The 20225-nt window shown below is 33.2% G+C and overlaps 1 protein-coding gene across 9 annotated transcripts in view; it reads right to left on the reverse strand.

Annotated features, from left to right (window-relative positions):
- Positions 1–20225, reverse strand: part of DMXL1 (Dmx like 1) — a 125310-nt gene that overhangs the window by 13625 nt on the left and 91460 nt on the right. For 3 of the 9 annotated variants that reach the window (XM_026015409.2, XM_072728760.1, XM_072728764.1), the window contains 6 exons: positions 17295–17357; positions 7812–7898; positions 4983–5104; positions 4513–4654; positions 1422–1472; positions 1109–1169 (listed from right to left, as the gene is read on the reverse strand). In XM_026015409.2, the coding sequence (XP_025871194.1) occupies positions 1109–1169; positions 1422–1472; positions 4513–4654; positions 4983–5104; positions 7812–7898; positions 17295–17357 (526 nt within the window). The remainder of the gene's footprint in view (positions 1–1108; positions 1170–1421; positions 1473–4512; positions 4655–4982; positions 5105–7811; positions 7899–17294; positions 17358–20225) is intronic. The other 6 variants (XM_026015412.2, XM_072728762.1, XM_026015411.2 and 3 more) reach the window with 3 other exon arrangements.

The raw sequence follows: 20225 nt of genomic DNA on the forward strand, positions 1-20225 counted from the left end.
AGAGGTAAATGAGAAAATCCATATAAGTCATTTAGAAATATGCTTAACATGGAGGACTCAATTTGTGTTAAGTATAATTATCAGTAGTAATGCAGTAAAAATGATTAATTTACATATTTCATACCTTTAGTATAATAATAGAAGTTACTCTATTTTAAATACATGGTTTTATTAAACCCTTTGGTGGACATTGGTATGTAATTTTGATAATGGTTGCTTGTAGTACTTAGGACAGTGAAGTAGAAAACAAAACTGGTTTTGGCATATTTATTTTATCAGAATATCTCTCATTAAGAGAGAGCAGTACAATTTTTTAAGTGTTACAAAATTGAAGGGACACAAATACTTTTTAATTAATAGGCACTGTGCTTATTGCTGTGTGGTAGGACAACTTGACGACAGGCACAACTCAAAAATCATATTAAAAAAAAAGCTTGAGCTTGAATACTCAAATGACAGTATGAATACGATTCCAACCCACAAGTTATTTTTAAAGTTGTCCTTACTGTTTTTTCTCTGCTTCAATGTTCCAAATAAACTCCCCATTAGTTAAGGTCTTTATTAAAGGAGAAAAGCTTTTGACATTCCCAAGGATATTAACTGAAAATAATATAGACTGCCTCAGAGTATGAGAACTTACTAATAGCCAATTTCAACGCCTCTACGATTACTGTGTCTGATAAAAAGTGACAAAATATTAGTCAAATACAAAGTGACAATGATGAGGCAATAAATGACCAAGATAGGGTTCTAATCGATGTAATTAAAGATGGGAGTGATCCAATTATTAAAACAGTAATTATTAAGAAAAAATAAAATAAAAATAAAACAGTAATTATTGACTATAACTTACGATTGTGTAGAGTCCAAAAATATTCAAAAATAAAATGTTCTAACATAGAAATATGCAGTCAACATAGTAAAAATTTACTGCATCAAGCATAACTTGATGCAGTAAACTTTTTTCTAGTTTTATCCAATTTTGAAATGAAGATTTTATTGGCTAGCAAACATTCTCTACAAAAAAAGTAAAATAGTTATCTTTCAATTGAAACTAAAAACTTGCTTTAAATTCCTTAGAACACTGGGCTAATTATTATTAACTTACAGTATGGAAGAGTTGGATGAGAAGTCATTCTTCTGACATTATTAATGGCTTTCTTAATCATCTGTTAACAGAGAAGAATCACTCTTCTATAGTTACAATAAAATGTAGTATTAAAAATAAATTGTGACAGGAAATTCAAATAACATTTATTTGTTTACTTTTATGTGATTCTGTAACTACCATTATGGGTGCTAAAAATACTAAACATAACAGAATTTAAATAGCTCAGCTCTCTTATATTTAAGTGTACATACATTTTCTGCATCATTGACTAAGCTCTAAGAACAAATTCACCTTGAGAATTTAGTCTTACCTCCTTTCTTGCCAATTCTTTTCTGATCCCATTAAATTTATTGGAATAATCCTGAATAGTACAAGGTTAAAAAGATAGGCAGAAGCATGTGAAAAAAAAAAAGAGGTAAACAGAAAATTGTATAAATTTTTAACTGGTAGTTTGGAACTGTTTATCCATTTTAAAATCATGCTTTGAATGATTTAAGTAGCCTGTCAAATAAGAATAAATATGCGAAATTAAAGAGATAATTTTAATAACGTTTCCTATTTATACAGCACCATAACTACAATTATATGTTATCCTAAATTTGTAGCATCAGTCTTGAGTAGATTTTTCACTGTTGTTGTTGCTCTTGTGGATTTAAACTGTCCATGAGACTAAAGTTGTGAGTAAAGTGGAGATTGGGTAGGGAGAGAAGAGAGCAGGCAAGGAGAAATGGCGAAGGAAAGAAACACTAGAATATGTTTATGGTTGTAATTATATTGCAAAATAGCACAGATTGGTCTTAACAAGGATTCTTTCATGTTAGAATTAATAATTCAATAAAGCAATAGAAGAAAATATTTTATTAATTCTCTACAAAAAAATGAAAACCTGCTGAGAGTTACTTCTGTTTAGCAAACTTGATGTTGCAATCTCATGTTCCTTTTAAAGAAATGCCTAAATATTCCTATTCTTTTACCTTTCTTTCTGACTAAATAATCAAAGTAGAATCATAAGTAAAAAAAAAAATACATAAACAGGTTTAATAAAGTTTCTAAGCGCATATGCAGAACACTACAGAGAAAACATAACTTATTTTACAAGATCCTTATAAAAAAGAATCCCTTTATTATACTGGTTTCTTCTTTTTGAGGACAGAGTAGGGCCAATCAGATTAATTATGCTTACAAATCACAATGTTCCCCTCTAAAAAGATATCCTTCTAAGATGGAGATAGAAAGAAAATTCAGTCCTAACAGGAATGACAAAGGTATATTTGTATGTTATAATGCTCTGGAGTAAAAACAAGTATTTTTCTGAGTACTGACTGTATGCTAAAATGCCATTCTAATTAGAGATCATAAATGTCTGAGGCAGGCATAATCTCTCACAGAGTTTACATAACAGAGTACATTAAAAAAGACAACTAAATAGTGAACAGATAATTTCGAAACTGCTACAGGCCATAAAGATGATAAAATGGGGGTGACACATAGAATGACTATGGGTAGAGTAAGGAGGGACAGATGCCTTCACTAGGGAAGCAAGGGAAATCACTGGGAACATGAGCTGAGATCTGAATGGTTAAAGAAAAAAAAGGATATTTGAAGCAGAAAGAAGGCTAAGGCTCTAACCAGGCAATGAGCTTGATGCTTTCAAGAGACAGAAGGCCACTGTAATTAGAGCAAAGTGAATCAGGTATAGAATGAATAGAAGCTGCAGAGGTTGGCAAGGGTCAAATCACAGAGGACCTTACAGGCAATGTTAAGGACTTGTTTTTTTTAAAGTTGTACTGGGAGATCTGAAAGTTTTAAACACTGGAGTGACAACCTAAATGATGCTTTAGAAAAGAGCAACTCTGGCCGCTGTATAGAGAACACATGGAGCAAGTGTGGAAGCAGAGAGACCAACAAGAAATTTGTTGTTACTGGAAGAACTGCACCATATTCTCTGAAACTAGAAAAATTGCCCATTCTTTCTTTTTATATATTTTGTATATTCACTTTAAGTTTCCCTTTAAAGGATCATAATATCAGTAGGTTTTATAAGTAAATTTTAATATATCTGTTTAGTTGGACAAAAGTGAATTATAAATGACCAGGTCATTTCATTTGAATAATTATTAGATAGCTCTTCAAATTCTTCAATACTTCAAACACACCTATCTGAAATAAATGAACTAAGAGGGCTTTAATATAAGCTCTACCACAAATCTGAGATAATGACCTAGATTAAATCACTAGACCTTTCTGGATCTTAAGCTTCATCTGAAAAATGATAAGTAGGAGAAATTATAACAGCTATTTCAACAGATATCTCAAAGAATAATAAGGTTATATGAAAAAATAAGGTTATATGAGCAACAAGAACTACATTAATATAAAATAAAATACTATCAGGTATTATTAAGGATGATTAAGTCTTAATCATGATTAATGAGGGCACTTGATGGGATGAGAACTGGGTGTTACATGTTGGCAAAATGAATTTAAATTTTAAAAAAATTTAAAAACTAAAAAACTACCTTTGCTAATTAGTTAAAAAAAAAATTGGTGGTGGGGGGGGGAGGGCAAGGCAAGAATTCTACAGGAATTAGGGAACTGAAAATAACTTCACCACCAGAAGGCCACTGAAAGAATTACTGGCCCTGGGTTTCTCTGACGCCATATATCATCATTAAGTATTAATAAAAGAATTTCATGGAGGGATAAACATGGATCACATCTTAATCAGGGCTCAAGAAGATTCTGAGACAAAACATAAACAAATGACTATGACTATGTTCCAAATAAAACTTTACTAATAGATAATGAAGTGTGAATTTCATATAATTTTCATGTGTCACAAAATACCATTCTTCTTTGGACTTTTTTTTCTACCACTGAAAAATGTTTACAAACACTATTCTCAAGCATGTTTATACAAAAACAGTTGTTGAGCAAGGTTTGACCCACAAACCAGAGCTTGCTGATGCCTGATTTGTACCAGTAAGTTACAAATAACTTTAAGATAATTTAAAATAATTTCATTATCTTTTTTATATGAAAACATACTATTCTTTACAATCAAAATTCTTAATTTCTAGCAAGTATGACTTACTAAAAAGGTTAAGAATTTTAAAAAAATGTTTAAATCATTCCTCATCTATTAAACTAGAGGGGGAAAAAAAAGACATTTATACACAATTTTTTTTACTTTGTGTGTTTTGTTTTAAAAGTGGGCTCCATGCCTAGCATGCTAGGCATGCTCCTCCCATGCTAGACAAGGAACCCAATGTGAGACTTGAACTCATGATCCTGAGATCAAGGCCTGAGCTGAGATCAACGCTCAACCAAATGAGACACCCAGGCACCCCTATACACAATATATATATATTTTTATACACAATATTTTTAACTTTACGTACCACAGATGCTCCTCTGCCAGTCTGTGTACTACCAAGCCATGGCATGTTGATTGGAGTGCCAGGATTGCTATGTGTATATGGGGTTGTACCTTGCACAGCTGTTAAATCATCACGAGCATGTATAACCAAGAAATCTTCTGATCTACAAAAGAACATCAACTGGAATAAAAGCAACCCATCAGTTCTTCATTTCTTCTGTGATACCTGAAAGCTCTAATATATGATGTTGCATTTCCCTCTAAAAATTTTCTTCAGCTCTTAACTCCTAACTGGTACTCATCTTACTTTACTCTCTTCTAATCCTCAATTCCTTCTTTTAGGCACCTGCTACCCCTTTTTCACTCTTTAGCTTATCAGCATCCACTACACTTACTAGAAATATTCTTCTAAAAAATTTTGAAAGCTATAGTTCTGTGGATATCATCATTTTTAACACACCGTTACTGAGTAAAAACAAAGTACAGAAGTACCCTTTGGTTTCCATTTCAGCATCATCATCTACCCAAGTATAGATCTGTGTAGCCAGAATTCCAGAAACATCCAGTTCTTGAACATCATGGCTCGAAGCAATTGCTATGCAGTTTCTATTTGCCTAAAAAAAAAAAAAATCATAATTTTTAAATTAAAAAAGTACAACATGTATAAGAGCTACTTTTAAAAATGGAAATTACAAAATAGCCCCTAGAAATGCTAACTTTAAGATACCACTTTATTTCTTCTCCCAGCACTCTGTCTCCAGTCTCCTAGTATGGTACAGTTTCCCTAAGGTTTGTACAGTTCAGAAATGTGGAGGGAGATACTGGATTGAAGCTCTAGAAGGCAGAAAAAGGTAAGGAAGATAAAAAAAACATAATCTGGGAGACGCTCACAAAGAAAAAGTGTAGGGGGCAGAAAAAGAGTGGGGAAAGTATGTCAGAATAAATCATAAGTGAAAAGTTGGTCAGATTAGGGACACCTAAATGGTGCAATAGGTTAAGTATCTGACTCTTGGTCTGAGTTCAGGTCATGTCTCAGGGCTGTGAGATGGAAGCCCTATATCAGGCTCTGTGTTCAGTGTGGAGTTTGCTGAAGTTTCTCTCTCCCTTTCCCTCTGACCTCTCCTCTGCTCCCTCTCTCTTTCTCTAAAATAAATTTTTAAAAAAAGTTGGTCAGATTAAATGATAAAAATTTTAAACATCTATGAACTGAAACTACTCATCTCTAAAACAGAAAATAAAATGATATGACAGCAAAGAGAAAAGAAGGTTAACATTTCCATATGTAAAATCCTAATACAAACTGAAATGAAAAAATACTCTAGAAAAAAAGATATAATGAGATAAGATATAATGAGGCTTCTCAGAGATAAATCCTCCATAGGTTTCCCCATTTCTGAATGCCTGGTGAGTGACTATGTTTGTTCTTCAGAATAGCTACACACCTATAGTGTCTCCCTCCAGATCAAAAGGCAGATACAGTCCAATAGAGAGGATTTAGGTTCCTTAAACTCAGTATTCCTTTCCTATAATGCAACCCACTCTATGTACAGTTATCATTTGGCCCCTTCTCTACCACACAGGGAACGAGAGCATAAATGCTGATATTCTGGATACTGTTTCTGCTATTAGTAATAAACTATTTTTGGTCTCTGGCCTAGGAGTCTTGTGTCTTCTCACAGCATCCATTAAACTGAGAAAGATAACTTGTTAGCTTGAATGCAGGGAAAGATCTCAGACCTTCCACAGTTCTTAAGACAGATAATTCACAACTAAACAAGTGGGAAAAAGTTCAATCTCATCACCATTTTAAAATAATGCAATTTAAAGCAAAAGGTATTACTTCTCAGCTACAAATTAAGCAAGGATGTAAAACAATAATCAATCTAGAAGAATAAAAATTAAACAGGTCGTCTTCCTGCACAGTGAACAACAGATTTTATATATGTGGATGACTGTTCATTACTAGTTACTTATATATATTCAAAAAAGAAAAGAAAAAGAAGTTTGTTTTATAGCACAGAATACTTAAAATCACTTTTTTTTTTTAAGGGAAGGGAGATACTTGTTGGGTGTAGAAAATAATTTTGTATTTGGGTGTAGAAAATAATTTTGTATTTGTATCTGACATATATATATATTATCATAGTGCATAGATACTACAACATGAGAACTACCTGGCTAAGGGGCTGATCCCAAACTTGCCTGTCTTCAACAGAACTAGTCACTGTTCAGCAGTGTGTTTAAGAGGGAAATGAGACAAAGGACACAGGGAAAGATGAGGACAGAATGATAAAGGACCTACCTAGAAAAAAATCAAAGAAAAGAAAGATACAGACTATAAAAATGGAGAACTGGTGAAATGATTACTGAATGTGTAATGCCATAGGGTATTTTTCTAAATAATACTTAAAAATTCTTTTAAAATTAGGAATACATAAAAAGGAGACATTCATACTTAAGTGTATATATGTATTTGTGTGTGTGTATAAATGAAACTGTACAGCAAGGCATTTAGGGAAAACAGAAAATGACTAAAACAAATTTTGAAATAAAGATACATAAATAGGGCGCCTGAGTGGCTCAGTAGGTTGAGCGTCTGCCTTCAGCTTGGGTCATGATTCCAGGGTGCTGGGATGGAGTCCCCTTGCTCAGTGGAGATTCTGTTTCTCCTTCTCCCTCTGACCCAACCCCGCTTCTGCTCACTCTCTTCCGTCTCTCTTGCTCAATGTTTCAAATAAATAAATGAAAAATCAATAAAATCAACAAATCAATAAATGAATAAAACAAATTTTGACTTTGGACAATTGTATATCTAAGGCTACCCCTTCTTTGAGGAGCTCAAAGACAGCTTTAAGGAACATGTTGAGTAGAAGACTAAGGAATGTAAAGGAAAAACTAGTTAGGCAGCTACTATAGCTGTAAGTCAATGAAGGAGAATTTCTATAAGTCATACATAAAAGCTTAAATTTGATCTAATATTAATAATCACATTCAACATACTCATATAAGGAAAATAAAAAACCTCTTTGGATTAAATGCTAGAATGTGTTGCATAGACTCTAAGGCTACTGCATATATAAATACTTGATATTCTCTCTGTGTAGTACTAAAACATTATTTTATCTGTTACATGTCCAATAAATTTAATTATCAAAAAATATAATCATTTTATAACATAATTTATTCAGAATGCAATTTAGGTAGTGGGAAGTAGCTTTGGGAAAGAGAAATACTAATACTGAATAAACTGACAAAATAGAAGACATTCTTCAACTATTATGAATACTTAATAATCAAAGAATAAAAAGTCTATGCACTTACTTTATTAACAGCAAAGGCAGTAATGATGTCAGATTCCTTGTGAATAATCCTTGCTTTACCTCCAGGATATCCTAAGTCTGCTTCTATCTAAATGGAAAGAAAGAAAACATAAAAATATAGTGATTTTAGTAATAGAAAAAAAATATGTAATCTAATCTGTCATTTAATACTGCATTAATTATTTTAAGAAACTTCTTAGATATTTCAAAACCAAAGGCACTATTTTACATGCTAACTATCCCTAAAATAAAACTTATTTGATCAGGGAAATTAAAATTTTTTCCAGCTTGCCCTCCTATGTATAAAAAGACAGTTGATACAATATACAACTTCATTAATTGCTTATGTTTCCAATAAATTAACTTTAAAGGATTAAGACATTCTAATTATTGAAATAAGGTTTTTTTTACCCTATTTCTTAGCCTTGGATAATATTTTATAAATATTACAAGGTCAAAAGGCAAATATATTTATGTTTTGCACATCAAAGAGGATCACTGTTGCATATAAATCTTTTTTTTTTTAAACAACCTTTTAAAAATATAAGGACCATTCTCTTTTACTTTTTTTCTTTTTTTTAAACGATTTTATTTATTTATTCATGAGAGAGAAAGAAAGGCAGAGACACAGGCAGAGGGAGAAGCAGGCTCCATGCAGGGAGCCCGATGTGGGACTTGATCCCGGGACTCCAGGATCACGCCCTGCTCTGAAGGCAGGCACTAAACCGCTGAGCCACCCAGGGATCCCCATAAGGACCATTCTCAGTTTACTGCCTATAGAAAAACAGGTCCAATACGGCCAGCTGAATACAGTTTACTGACTCTTAGTCTAAAGCAACTTCTAATTTATAAAAACAAAAAATGAACAAAAAAACAACCTGAAACCCTGAAAATCTCAATAATTTTCCCAGGCCAGTAGTCATTTTTAATAGCTGAATAAACCATAATTCAATGTAGTTTAGATGAGGGAAATATATGTGACCTTCTGCTTACCCCAGAGAAGGTATATATATACTAGGCAACTCAGAAGAGAATAGTGTATAAAATCAACATTTACTAAAATAAACAGAGGTAAAAAGAGGAGGCAATTATTAAGAATTAGAAATGTTAATATAGGATATTATTTCATCTTATTTTACATGCCTAACCTTCAATCTTTAAAATGAATTAGTATAAAATGATTCACAACTCATTTTGAAGTGCAGAAGTTATTAATTTAACATAAGAATATAACAGACTTAGCATGTCTGGCTAGCTAGGTCAGTAGGACATGTAGATCTTGATCTCAGGGTTGGGAATTCGAGCCCCACACTGGGTGTCAAGATTACTTAAAAATAAATTTTAAAAAAATGAATATAACAAATATAATTCCTGCAAAGTTTAGATAAGAACATCAACAATGCCTGTCCAGTTTGACTACTAGAACTGAGGTAGCAGTATGTTTTAAAATGGCAAATAAGACTGTTGAATGGCAAAGTTGAGACTTGTAAGATAACCAAAACTAAATAATCCTATGCAAATAAAATTCACAGTCACTAGATGTAAAGATGTAAAATATATTCTAATCTAAAATGCAATCTGATAACAAACATAAAAGAATTTCAGTGCTTGCCAAACATTTTTGTTGATTCAGAGTCAACTTCTTTTCTAAGGAAAATCTTTCCTCTGGTTACAAGAGGCCCATCGAATGAATATAATGTGTAAGTCAAATTCTGTAATTTTATGACAAAATCCCAATTTAGTACCCTATCTGCCTGGTATCTGAAGCATACTAAGTGTCCACTACTGGATTCAGAAGAAATTAGAAAGACAAATGATATTTTGCAGGCAACAGAGGAGTGTGTTAGTTGCTGGTAATAGATAGGTGGCAGGAAATATATTCATTTTACCTGCAGAGCTTTTTCAAATTTTACATTTATGGGGAAGAAAGCTCCTGCAGGCATAAACTTCAAAAACCTTCTTTAATGTGAAAAATACATTCCTGTCCTCTCATTACCTAGATTTAATAAAACATTAGTTCTTAATATTGTGGCCCCAAGATTACCTAAAAGAGAATCATCTGGAGAAAGGGGGAAAAGAATGATGTTTAGTATCTCAAAAGCTTATGCATATTTAATTTTGAGAACAATGGTAAGTGGTAGGAAGTGAGATTAAAGACCAGGCAGGATTCAGTGTACAGATGGCCTCTTAAGCCTTAATAAAGAGTTCAGATTTTATTTTAAAGCTAGGAAGCTACTACAGGGTTTAGGTAATTCTGGATGTTGTGAGGTCAAGTATACAGGCTGTGAGAATGGCTGCCAGGAAATCAGGTAAGAGACTACTTTAGCAGCTGGAGTGATATGGATTTGATTAGGGCACTAACATTGGTAGTACTGTGGTTGTGGTTGGAATAGGATAAAGTTTGCTAATGGAGTGAACTTACAGTAGGAATAAAAGAGAAAAAGAAAGGATAATTTCTAGTTTTCAGACCTGATAACTGTGTGAGTGAAGGTAACATTTAATGAGACAAATGTGAAGAAAAAGTAGGGATTTGGGTTAAGATTAGAAGATAGAAAATTCTGTGTTTTGACATTCAGGGTGAGGTAACTATCAGATTAATAAAGCCAGTCCAGAGTTCAGGAAATGAATGGACTAGAGAGATCTGACTTAAGAGTTATCATTTAAGAGCTAGCTGTTGATATTTAAACCATGAGATAACTCAAAGAGAAGTAAAGACAAAGAAGAGCAAAGGTTAGAGAACTAAGTCCTGAGACACCCAACGTTTCCAGATGGGAAAAAGATAAGCCAATTTAAGATGGAGTAGTTTTTGAAAAGAAATACTTACAGAATAAATTGATAAAACAGAAAACATTCTGAAAGAACAGGAAATATTCTCCAACTATGAATCCTTAGTAATCAAATATGATCCACAGAAACCAAGTGAAGCAAATTTCAAGAAGGTAGCTGAGGTTAACAGTATCAAAGGATACTGAAAAACTGAATTAAAGGAAGACAGAATTGACTACTGAATTTACCATCCTGGAAGTCAAGGGTGAGTGATTAGTAAAATCTCAGCAGAGTGGACTGGAGATAATACTCAAGTAGATTAGAGAGACAGGTGACTATTGGTGAATAGGGAGGGAAATCCACTGGGAAGATTCACAGGGGCATTTGACTGAATTGATAATGTTTTATTTTTTTTTTAAGATTATTTATTCATGAGAGACAGAGAAAGAGAGAGAGAGAGAGGCAGAGATACAGGCAGAGGCAGAAGCAGGCCCCATGTAGGGAGCCTGATATGGGACTTGATCCCAGGACTCCAGATCACGCCCTGGACCAAAGGCAGGTGCTAAACCGCTGAGCCACCCAGGGATCCCCGATAATGTTTTATTTCTTAAACTGGATGGTCCCTTCACAAGGTTTTTGCAAAATTCATCTTTAAGTCTTCTTTAATGATTTTATAGGCAATTCTACAAATGAATTTTCCTAGATAGGGAATTACATAAATGGAAGAGCAGACAGATTCAAAGGTAGGTCTTTCGGTTTTCATTTGAAAATAAGACAATAAAATATATTTGCTTATGCTGAGAATAATCTAAGAGAAAGATAAATATTTATCATGGAAGGAGGGAAGATAACTACTGAAGCAAAGTCCTTGGGTAGATAAAGAGGAGACTGACTGGAAGATCTGGTCTTGGGACAAAAAAGTGACAGTTCATCTACTGTGAGAAAAGGCAGAGCAAAATATCTACATATAGAACAGAGGTTAAGATTTGGTGGTAGAAGATTAGTTTAAATCCCATGCATTTATTTTGATGGCAAAACAAGGTCACTGGTGGGAAACAGCAAAGGAATATTGTTAAGTTTGAGCAAATAGGGCAAAAATGGGGAAATAGAAGAGAGAACAAGAAAACAAAAGCAATTTATTTTGATTGTTGGAAAGTTTAATTTGGGATTTGTGGCTATATATTTTAACTAAGGCAAGCGCCCATGATTTGTGCCTTTTCTCCATCCACATTCAGCTAATGTCGATAAAGGTGTCACTAGCTAGACCCAAGATCTGACCTTTACTGCCTACTTGCTTGGATTCCCTGACCTTTGTCCCACATTTTTCTTTAGGCTATCCTTTCCAGCTTATCTCTTAACTCAGGCAAACAGAAAGCAAAACTGCCCCTCCAGCAACAGCACCTGCCCTGATAAGACCTCCAACCAGCCCAGACCACCCAGACCAGTGTGATCTTAACCCCTGACTCCTGCCTGCACAGATGGACCACAGAGTTATCTCTAGATTGAGGATGACTGCTTTTACCTCACTGTAATACTAATAGCTCCATCAAAGAGTAGCACAAGCCTCATTTACATAATAATATGTATATAGGCAAGTTTCCTTAAGACCTACACATGTCCTTATGTCCCTCTGCACAGGATGACCAGGCTTCCCTATCTAAATATTCATTATAATCCTAAGTAAAAGCCATTTCCCGTGATCTCCTTATTTGCTGTAAATAAAGGTTTCTTTGTGTGACAACTCAGCCTGCTGTTTGTGACTCACCAAGGAGGGAAGCACGTTGCTTTGGTTATAACGGCACAGAGTAGAAAGGAAGTTGCATTTAAACAAGTTTAGGAAATTTTTTTTTTTTTTTTAGGAAATTTTTTTAAAAGGTTTTTTAATTCATTCATTTGAGAGAGAGACTGTGAGAGCAACAAGCAGGGGGAGGGGCAAAGAGTGAGGGAGAAGCAGACTCCCTGCTGAGCGGGGAGCCTGACATGGGGCTCTAACTATGGACCAAGATCCAAGGACCTTGGGATCATGACACGAACCAATGGCAGACACTCAACCCACTGAGCCACCCAGGTGCCCCAGGTTTGCGAATTTTCAAGGCAAATACAAAATAGAATGGCACAAAAGGGATGAGGATTTTTGCAAAGTATTGATCATAATAATGATGGATCATGAAATCTAAGGTAGGAAAGGAAGTGGAAACATGATGTGGCCAGCTAAAAAAAAACAGAACTTGCATGTGGTGTGAACATAATTCAATTTGCTAAAGGCCATACAACATAAAATCATAGTTAAAAAAAAAACCCACAATGAATATGATGGTCACAATGTAAACTTTAAGTTTAATGTAAACCCTAATGTAAGGTTTTCAGGCCACGCTTTAAAATTTGATTGGGCTGGATATGTGAGTAAAAATAATCCAAATACTAGTGCTAAAAGAGATTTTAAGAGATGTGCAGATCAATATCTGTATATCCTGCCATTCCATTTCTGGGTATATATCCAAAAAAATGGAAAGCAGAGACTTAAACAGGTATGTTTATATTGATTTAATGTTCACAGCAGCATTATTCACAGGGGCCAAAAGATGGAAAAAACACAAATGTGTATCAACAGATGAATGGATAAACATTATATGTGATTTACACATATGGAATACCATTTATCCTTAAAAGAAAAGGAGATTCTGATACATACTACATACATACCTCAAGATGGTATGCTAAATGAAATAAGACAATCACAAAATGACAGATATTGTATGATTCCACTTATACAGATACACAGAGTAAAAAACTCATAGACAGCAGGATGGTGGTTGGTGGGCTACTGAGGTGAGATGGAGACAATGGAGAGCTACTATCTAAAGTGGACAGGGTTTCAGTTCGGGAAGATGAAAAAGCTCTGGAGATGGATGGTGATGATGGCTGCACAATAATATGAGACAGAGACTCCCAAGCAGGCTCCACGCCCAGTGCAGAGGCTGATGTGGGCCTGATCTCCTGACTCAGATCATGATCTGAGTTGAAATCAAGAATTAGACACTTAACCAACTGAGTCACAGGTACTACAGACACATTTCTTTAAAGATATGGACTACTAATGCTCACTCAAGAAGATAATAGATCACCTGATTTGCCCTTATTTGTTAAAGAAACTGTATTTGTAGATAAAAAAAAAAAACTCCCAGGCCACCTGGTTTCTCTGGTGAATTCTACCAAACACTTAAGAAATAATACTAATTCTACACAAAATTTTCTAAAAAAATTAGAGACTATTTCCCAACTTATCTTATGAGTCCAGCATTAGTTTAAAACCAAAAAAAGAACCCCCATATATCTTTAAGAATATTAACCAATATTCTTTGTTAACATAAATGCAAAAATTCTTAAAAATTTTAATAGATCTACCAATATATAAAAAAGATAAACATACCATGACCAAATGAAGAGAATGCAAGGCTGGTTTAACATAAACTAATCCATCCATTTATTTGGCCATATTAATGGACTAAAGAAGAACCATATGAACATCTCAATAGTGGCAAAAAAAATAATTAAAAATTTTAAAAAAAATTTTAAAAAGGAGACAGAGCTGGATCAATCACTGATTAAAAGCTTTCAACAAGCTAGGAACAGAAAGCTCCTCAACCTTATGAAGGGCATCTAAAACCCTACAGATAACAGCATACTTAATGACAAAAGACTGAATGCTCTCCCTCAAGATCAGGAAAAAGATAAAAATGTCTGCTTTTACCCTTTATATTCAATATTGGACTGGAAGTTCTAGTCAGTGCTGTAAGATAGTGAGAGATTAGTATAAAGAAAAATTGACTAATGGTCCATGACACATATATGTCAATTGGTTTTTTTTTTTTAATAATTTTTTTATTATTATTTATTTATGATAGACAGAGAGAGAGAGAGAGAGAGAGAGAGAGAGAGAGAGAGAGGCAGAGAGAGAAGCAGGCTCCATGCACCGGGAGCCCGATGTGGGATTCGATCCCGGGTCTCCAGGATCGCGCCCTGGGCCAAAGGCACGCGCCGAACCGCTGCACCACCCAGGGATCCCTCAATTGGTTTTTTAAACGGAAGAAAAGGCAATTCAGGGGAGGAAAAGATAATTTAATCTTTTCAGAAAAGAGCGGTGAATAACTGATACACAGGTTTGTTGTTTTCTTTTTTTTTTAAATAACTGCAATCCATACTTTGTATCATTTTTAAAAACCTGAACTAAAAAAATTTTTGGTAGAATTTAAACAATGCCTTTGTGTTGTGATTTCTTTGTAGGGCAGAGCTTTAGATGCCTTTTCCATTGGAAAGTTGTGGTAGTGGAAGTCATCTTCACTAACTGTAAAACTAAAACTTGAGCAAAACAGGAGAAAATCTTTGTGACTTTTAGGTTAGGCAAAGATTTCTTAAATATGGCACCAAAAAGAATGTTCATACACAGAACAAATTTTGATGAGGTCCAACCTATGCATTAAAAACCTCTCAGTTTAAAACAAATTGTAAAGAGAATAAAAAGACATACAATAGGGTAAGAGAAAGTATCTGACAATTAGCTATAAGACTTATATTTAAAATAAACTAAAAACTATTAAAATTCTATTAAGAAAACAACCCAATCAAAAAAAAGACACATTTGAAAAAACACTTCAACCAAAAAGTTGTTGTTGTTGTTTTTTTAAGATTTTATTTATTCATGAGAGACACAGAGAGAGGGAGGCAGAAACACAGGCAGAGGGAGAAGCAGGCTCCATGCAAGGAGCCCGATGCAGGATTCGATCCCTGATCCTGGGATCAGGCCCTGAGCCAAAGGCAGACAGACCCTCAACCACGGAGCCACTCAGGCGTCCCTAACCAAAAAGTTAGAAGTCATACAAAAGATAAACAAGCACGTGAGAAAATGCTCAATGGAAATTAAAACCACTACACACCTACTGGAATGGCTAAAATAAAAAGGCTGAGCATATCAAGTGTTGGAGAGGAGGTAAAGCAACTGAGATTTCGTGCACTGCTGCTGGCGATACACTATGGTACCACCATCCTGAAAAATACTTTCTTAAAAAGTTAACCACACACCTACAATGCAATCTGGCCATTCTACTCCTAAGGATTTGCACAAGACAAATGAAAGCATATGCTCATACAAAGAGACTTGTATATGACTATTCTTACTTGTATATGACTATTCTGAGCATTCTTATTTGAAATAATTCTGGAATGGGAAGAGCTGAAGTGTTCACTAATAGATACAAAAATAAACTACGGTACAGTGATACAATGAATACATCTCAGTGTAAGCAATGAGTTGCTGAAATACCTAACGTGGAGCAATCTCAAACTAATTATGCTAGGGAAAAAAAGGACATACTATATTGATTCCATTTACATAAAATTCCAGAAAATACAAACTAATCTATAGCACGAAAAAGCAGATTGGTAGCTGCTAATACAGGAAGAGGGCAGATGTGGGAGAAAAGGAGGAAGAGGGAGATTAAAGTTTTGGGAGTGATGATTACATTCATTTTCTGGATTCTGGTGATGGCTTAACCGGTGTATACATATGCGAAGATCAGTACAATTATACTTTAATAAATATGTGCAGTTATTTTAACTCAGGTATACCTAACAGAGCTGTTTAAAACAAAATTGTAGCAGACACCTGGAAAATTCAGGCCAAAAATGGTTATGATGTTAACTCACCAACCAGAAAGACTACCTTTTAATGTAGTGTGAGGACTATAGAAACACCACATTATTAACATCTTATAAATAGTGTGAAAAGAGAAATCTTTGGATAAGAATTCATAACATACAGACTAGTAATTAATGATTACCTAGGCAAGGACTTATTGTTAACTGATTGAAAGTTTCAACTATATTCTTTCAAAATTCCCAAAGGCCCGTAGATATTTCCAAAGTATGAATTGCATAAATTTATTTTGCCAAAGTTTGAGTCATAACTTGACAGCTAATCAGTCTTTTTTACTAAATGTATAAAATTATTTTTCCTTTTTTTACCAAAAGATTTTCTTTGGGAAAGAACTGGCAGTGGAAATCAGTAGCCTTAAAAACTAACTTTTGAGAAATTTTTCCCCTAAAAATGACTTTGTTGAGAGGGTCTTAATATCAGAATAAAAAAAACCCATGAGTCAAGTATCAACTTAACAGAAATCATATTTAAATGTACAATCACAAAACATTTGGGAGATATTTCATGATTATATAAACTCCTACAATTTTTGCTCTTGTTCTCAAGTGTTATGAGAAATTGCTACACATTAAGGCCAGTCCTATATGCTATTCCTACCAGAAAAATAAATGTTATGTAATAGTATTTGATATATTTTAAGGAATTAACATGACAGGAAAGCACGTTAACTTCAAAAGTGACACGGGAAAAAACAGAACAATACTACCATAATTCTGTAATGGCTACTGTGATTACATTTTATTAAGATCTTCAGTTGTATTTACTTTGAAAAATCTGTAGCCAAAGCAGGTTACATTCAACTCCCTTTAAAATTGCATTCTCTTATTATTAAAACAAATAATTTTTATGATTACATATTTAAGTTGTGGAAATTAAAGAAGAGTAATTTGAGAGAATAACTTCATTGCACTGGAAACAAAGTCCAGTTCAAAGCTAAAATGCAAACAATTTGTTTTTCTTGTTAAAGAATGCAATTTCTAATTTCAGTTGAATGATATTTTGTACCTTATTGACGTTTGGCTCCTCCATCATAGAATTTTTGATGGTTTCACAGTTGTCCTCTAATGACTTCATCAAGAAAGAATAACCACATGACAAAGAGTAAAGACGAGATATAATACTGGGGATATGTTTTTATATTTTTAACCAAATTTACTAGAAAACAAAACTGGACTACGTTATTACTTTCAAATATCATACATCTTAAAAGAAGCCTGTGTAGGGGTGCATGCTTAAGGGTTAGGGAAAACTTATTACCTCAGAACTCATTAACCATCACCATAAATTTTATTTCACCTCCAAGAAATTTTAACGGACTTATTTTGAAATCTTGAAATTAAAGCAAAATTGAGCCCATAGTTCTTCATACTAAAAATTTCAGAGCTACTGAAAATTAAAGTCAAATTGTTCTTCTTCATACATATTACTATGCCTTGTCTACATTATGGTATCTCACTCCTTAGCAAAACCTCCTGATTAGAAGATCTAGATTTCTAGGTTTCTCTTTCTCTAGCCAAAAATAGTCAATAAACTGTTTGAAGGCACACATCCTTTTTAAAATGGGATACTAGCATTTGTTTAAGTAGTAATTCAAGATGTCAGAAAATAAAAGAGAAATATTAAGTAGGGACAAAGATGATAGCTGTCAAGTTTTTTTTTTTTTTTTTCTGGTTGAAAACCATTCAAAAAAAAAGAAAAGAAAAGAAAAGAAAAGAAAAGAAAAGAAAAGAAAAGAAAACCATTCAGATACAGTCTATTTGCAGCTATCTGCACTTAATTTCAAACTAATATAAACAGGAAAGATCTTCTATTTTAAAAATGCAGTATATAAAAAAAGAAAAGCTCTGAGGATACATCAGGATTTTAAATATTAACATCAGATGGAGAAAGTTTCATTTTCAAATGTGTAAGGAATAAGAAACAGCAGCAATCTCAAAATCCTCCCATCCAAAATATAGGGCCTGTCTTGCATCTGTTTCTAAGCACCTGAAAAGTCGCAGTGACTTGGACTCCAACTATTTAAATACAATAATTTTATTAAAAAAAGAGATGGAAGGTGTTTTTGTTAATACCAAAAATAAGCTAATCAACTTTCCAGAAAAGATTAAATAATAATATACTAACTCTATAAAGTTAATATTCTATTTAATTCCATCTAAATCTATGCTTCACCATATAAATTTTTCATTTTTATATTATCAAAATGTCACTAATTTTCAGAGCATCACCATCAAGAAAACAATAAAAAAATAAATTTTAAAAAAGAATAAAACAATAAAGCAGTAACAATTTCTAACAGCTACCAATGATCATGCCAAGTTTTAAATAAGTTAACTCTACTGGACAACACACTGCCAATTAAGGGGTGCTGTACTCATTTTGCAGATAAACATCCTAAAATTCAGAGAAAATATTTAGTTTACTGGTAATTATAAAGTTTTTAGTCCATGCTTTTGATTAAAATCGTAACACAAAAATAATTTTAAAATTTTCTTACAGTATCATCCAACTCCTAAGAAAACTAAAAATAAAATAGCAAAGAAATTTAGAAGGCGTAGCCATGCTCATTTACCTGCTATCCTTCCTTATGCATTCTGGCTTGCTCATACAATTCTTTTACCTTAGTGATTCTATTCCCTGATCCAGCTAAACAATCTAGTGGTCTATCAGCGTTTTGTTTTGTTTGAGAACTATTTAATTTCCCAAGTACAAAGACTACATCAGCAGTAGAGAAAAGTTTTTATATTCTTACATCTATATTAATCAAATATGGCCATGTTTTTAAAAAAATGATTTGTACTTGGAATTATTATGCTAACTGCATCTTCATGTTACAAGGTACATCAGAAAAAGAAATAACAAACACATAAACATACTTTTTATACAGAATAATGCAGAAGGGTTTTATAAACTATTATGAGAATGCTTTAACATGTAATACATTATTTTAGGCAAAGATATATTTAAAATAAAATAAGAAACATTACCTCACCAGTAAATACATCCTAACTAGTTTCTGATTCAGTACATTTTTAAGTTTATTTATTCAAAAATTTTCTTGAACTGTTTAATGGTAATTCATATACTCAATATTTAAGAATACATCTTACATAAGGTTAAATAAAAATACTTCATTTGTATTAAACTTATTTTATCTATTGTTGGCTTAGATTTCAATGTTATACGGTACATATGTCAGAAGTTTTCTAAGTTAGCCAAAAATTATGTTTGTTTCCTGGCTTGGCTAATCCAAATGTATTTATATAATCTGGTGAATACTAAATAATAGCTTATGCAGTTGCCTCTTATAAAATAGTGTTCAAATCGAGAGTCAATGAGCTCTATAATGAACTCTATGAATTTTTCCTTTTTTTCATTAAGGTTATATGCCATCCTGCTTACTGCTTACTTGTCTATTAAGAAGCCATTTTAATGTATAAAGTTATTGAGTCACTAAACTGTACACCTGAAACTAATGTAACACTGTAATGTTGACTGTACTCAAATTAAAAAATTTAAAGAAGAATGAAATTAGGAAAAAGAATTCATTATATTTCCTTATTTCTCCAAATGAATTACTTTGTTTTCTGTCCCACATCAAAAACCATACAAAGCTGCTTTCAGACTAGTTCAATGCTTCTCAAAATGAGTTCCACAAAACAGCTGCTGGTCTTGAAACTCTTTATTACTAGTTCACGAAGACATAAGGAATTAGTAGCATCACTAAGTCCACTACTGAGTTTACCCACTACCTTTTAATAGCAATACCATCACAGAAAAAGAAGTAATATGTTAATTACATTCAGGCGCAAGTTCCCCATATCATCAAAATAGAACTTTTTAAAGCTCTGAACTAAATGAGAAAAATAATCATTATAGTGATAATATCAAAGTATAATCAACTAGAATATACTTACAAATTGTGTTTACGAAATT

Source organism: Vulpes vulpes, chromosome 12 (genome assembly GCF_048418805.1).
Source record: "Vulpes vulpes isolate BD-2025 chromosome 12, VulVul3, whole genome shotgun sequence".
Taxonomy (NCBI): domain Eukaryota; kingdom Metazoa; phylum Chordata; class Mammalia; order Carnivora; family Canidae; genus Vulpes; species Vulpes vulpes.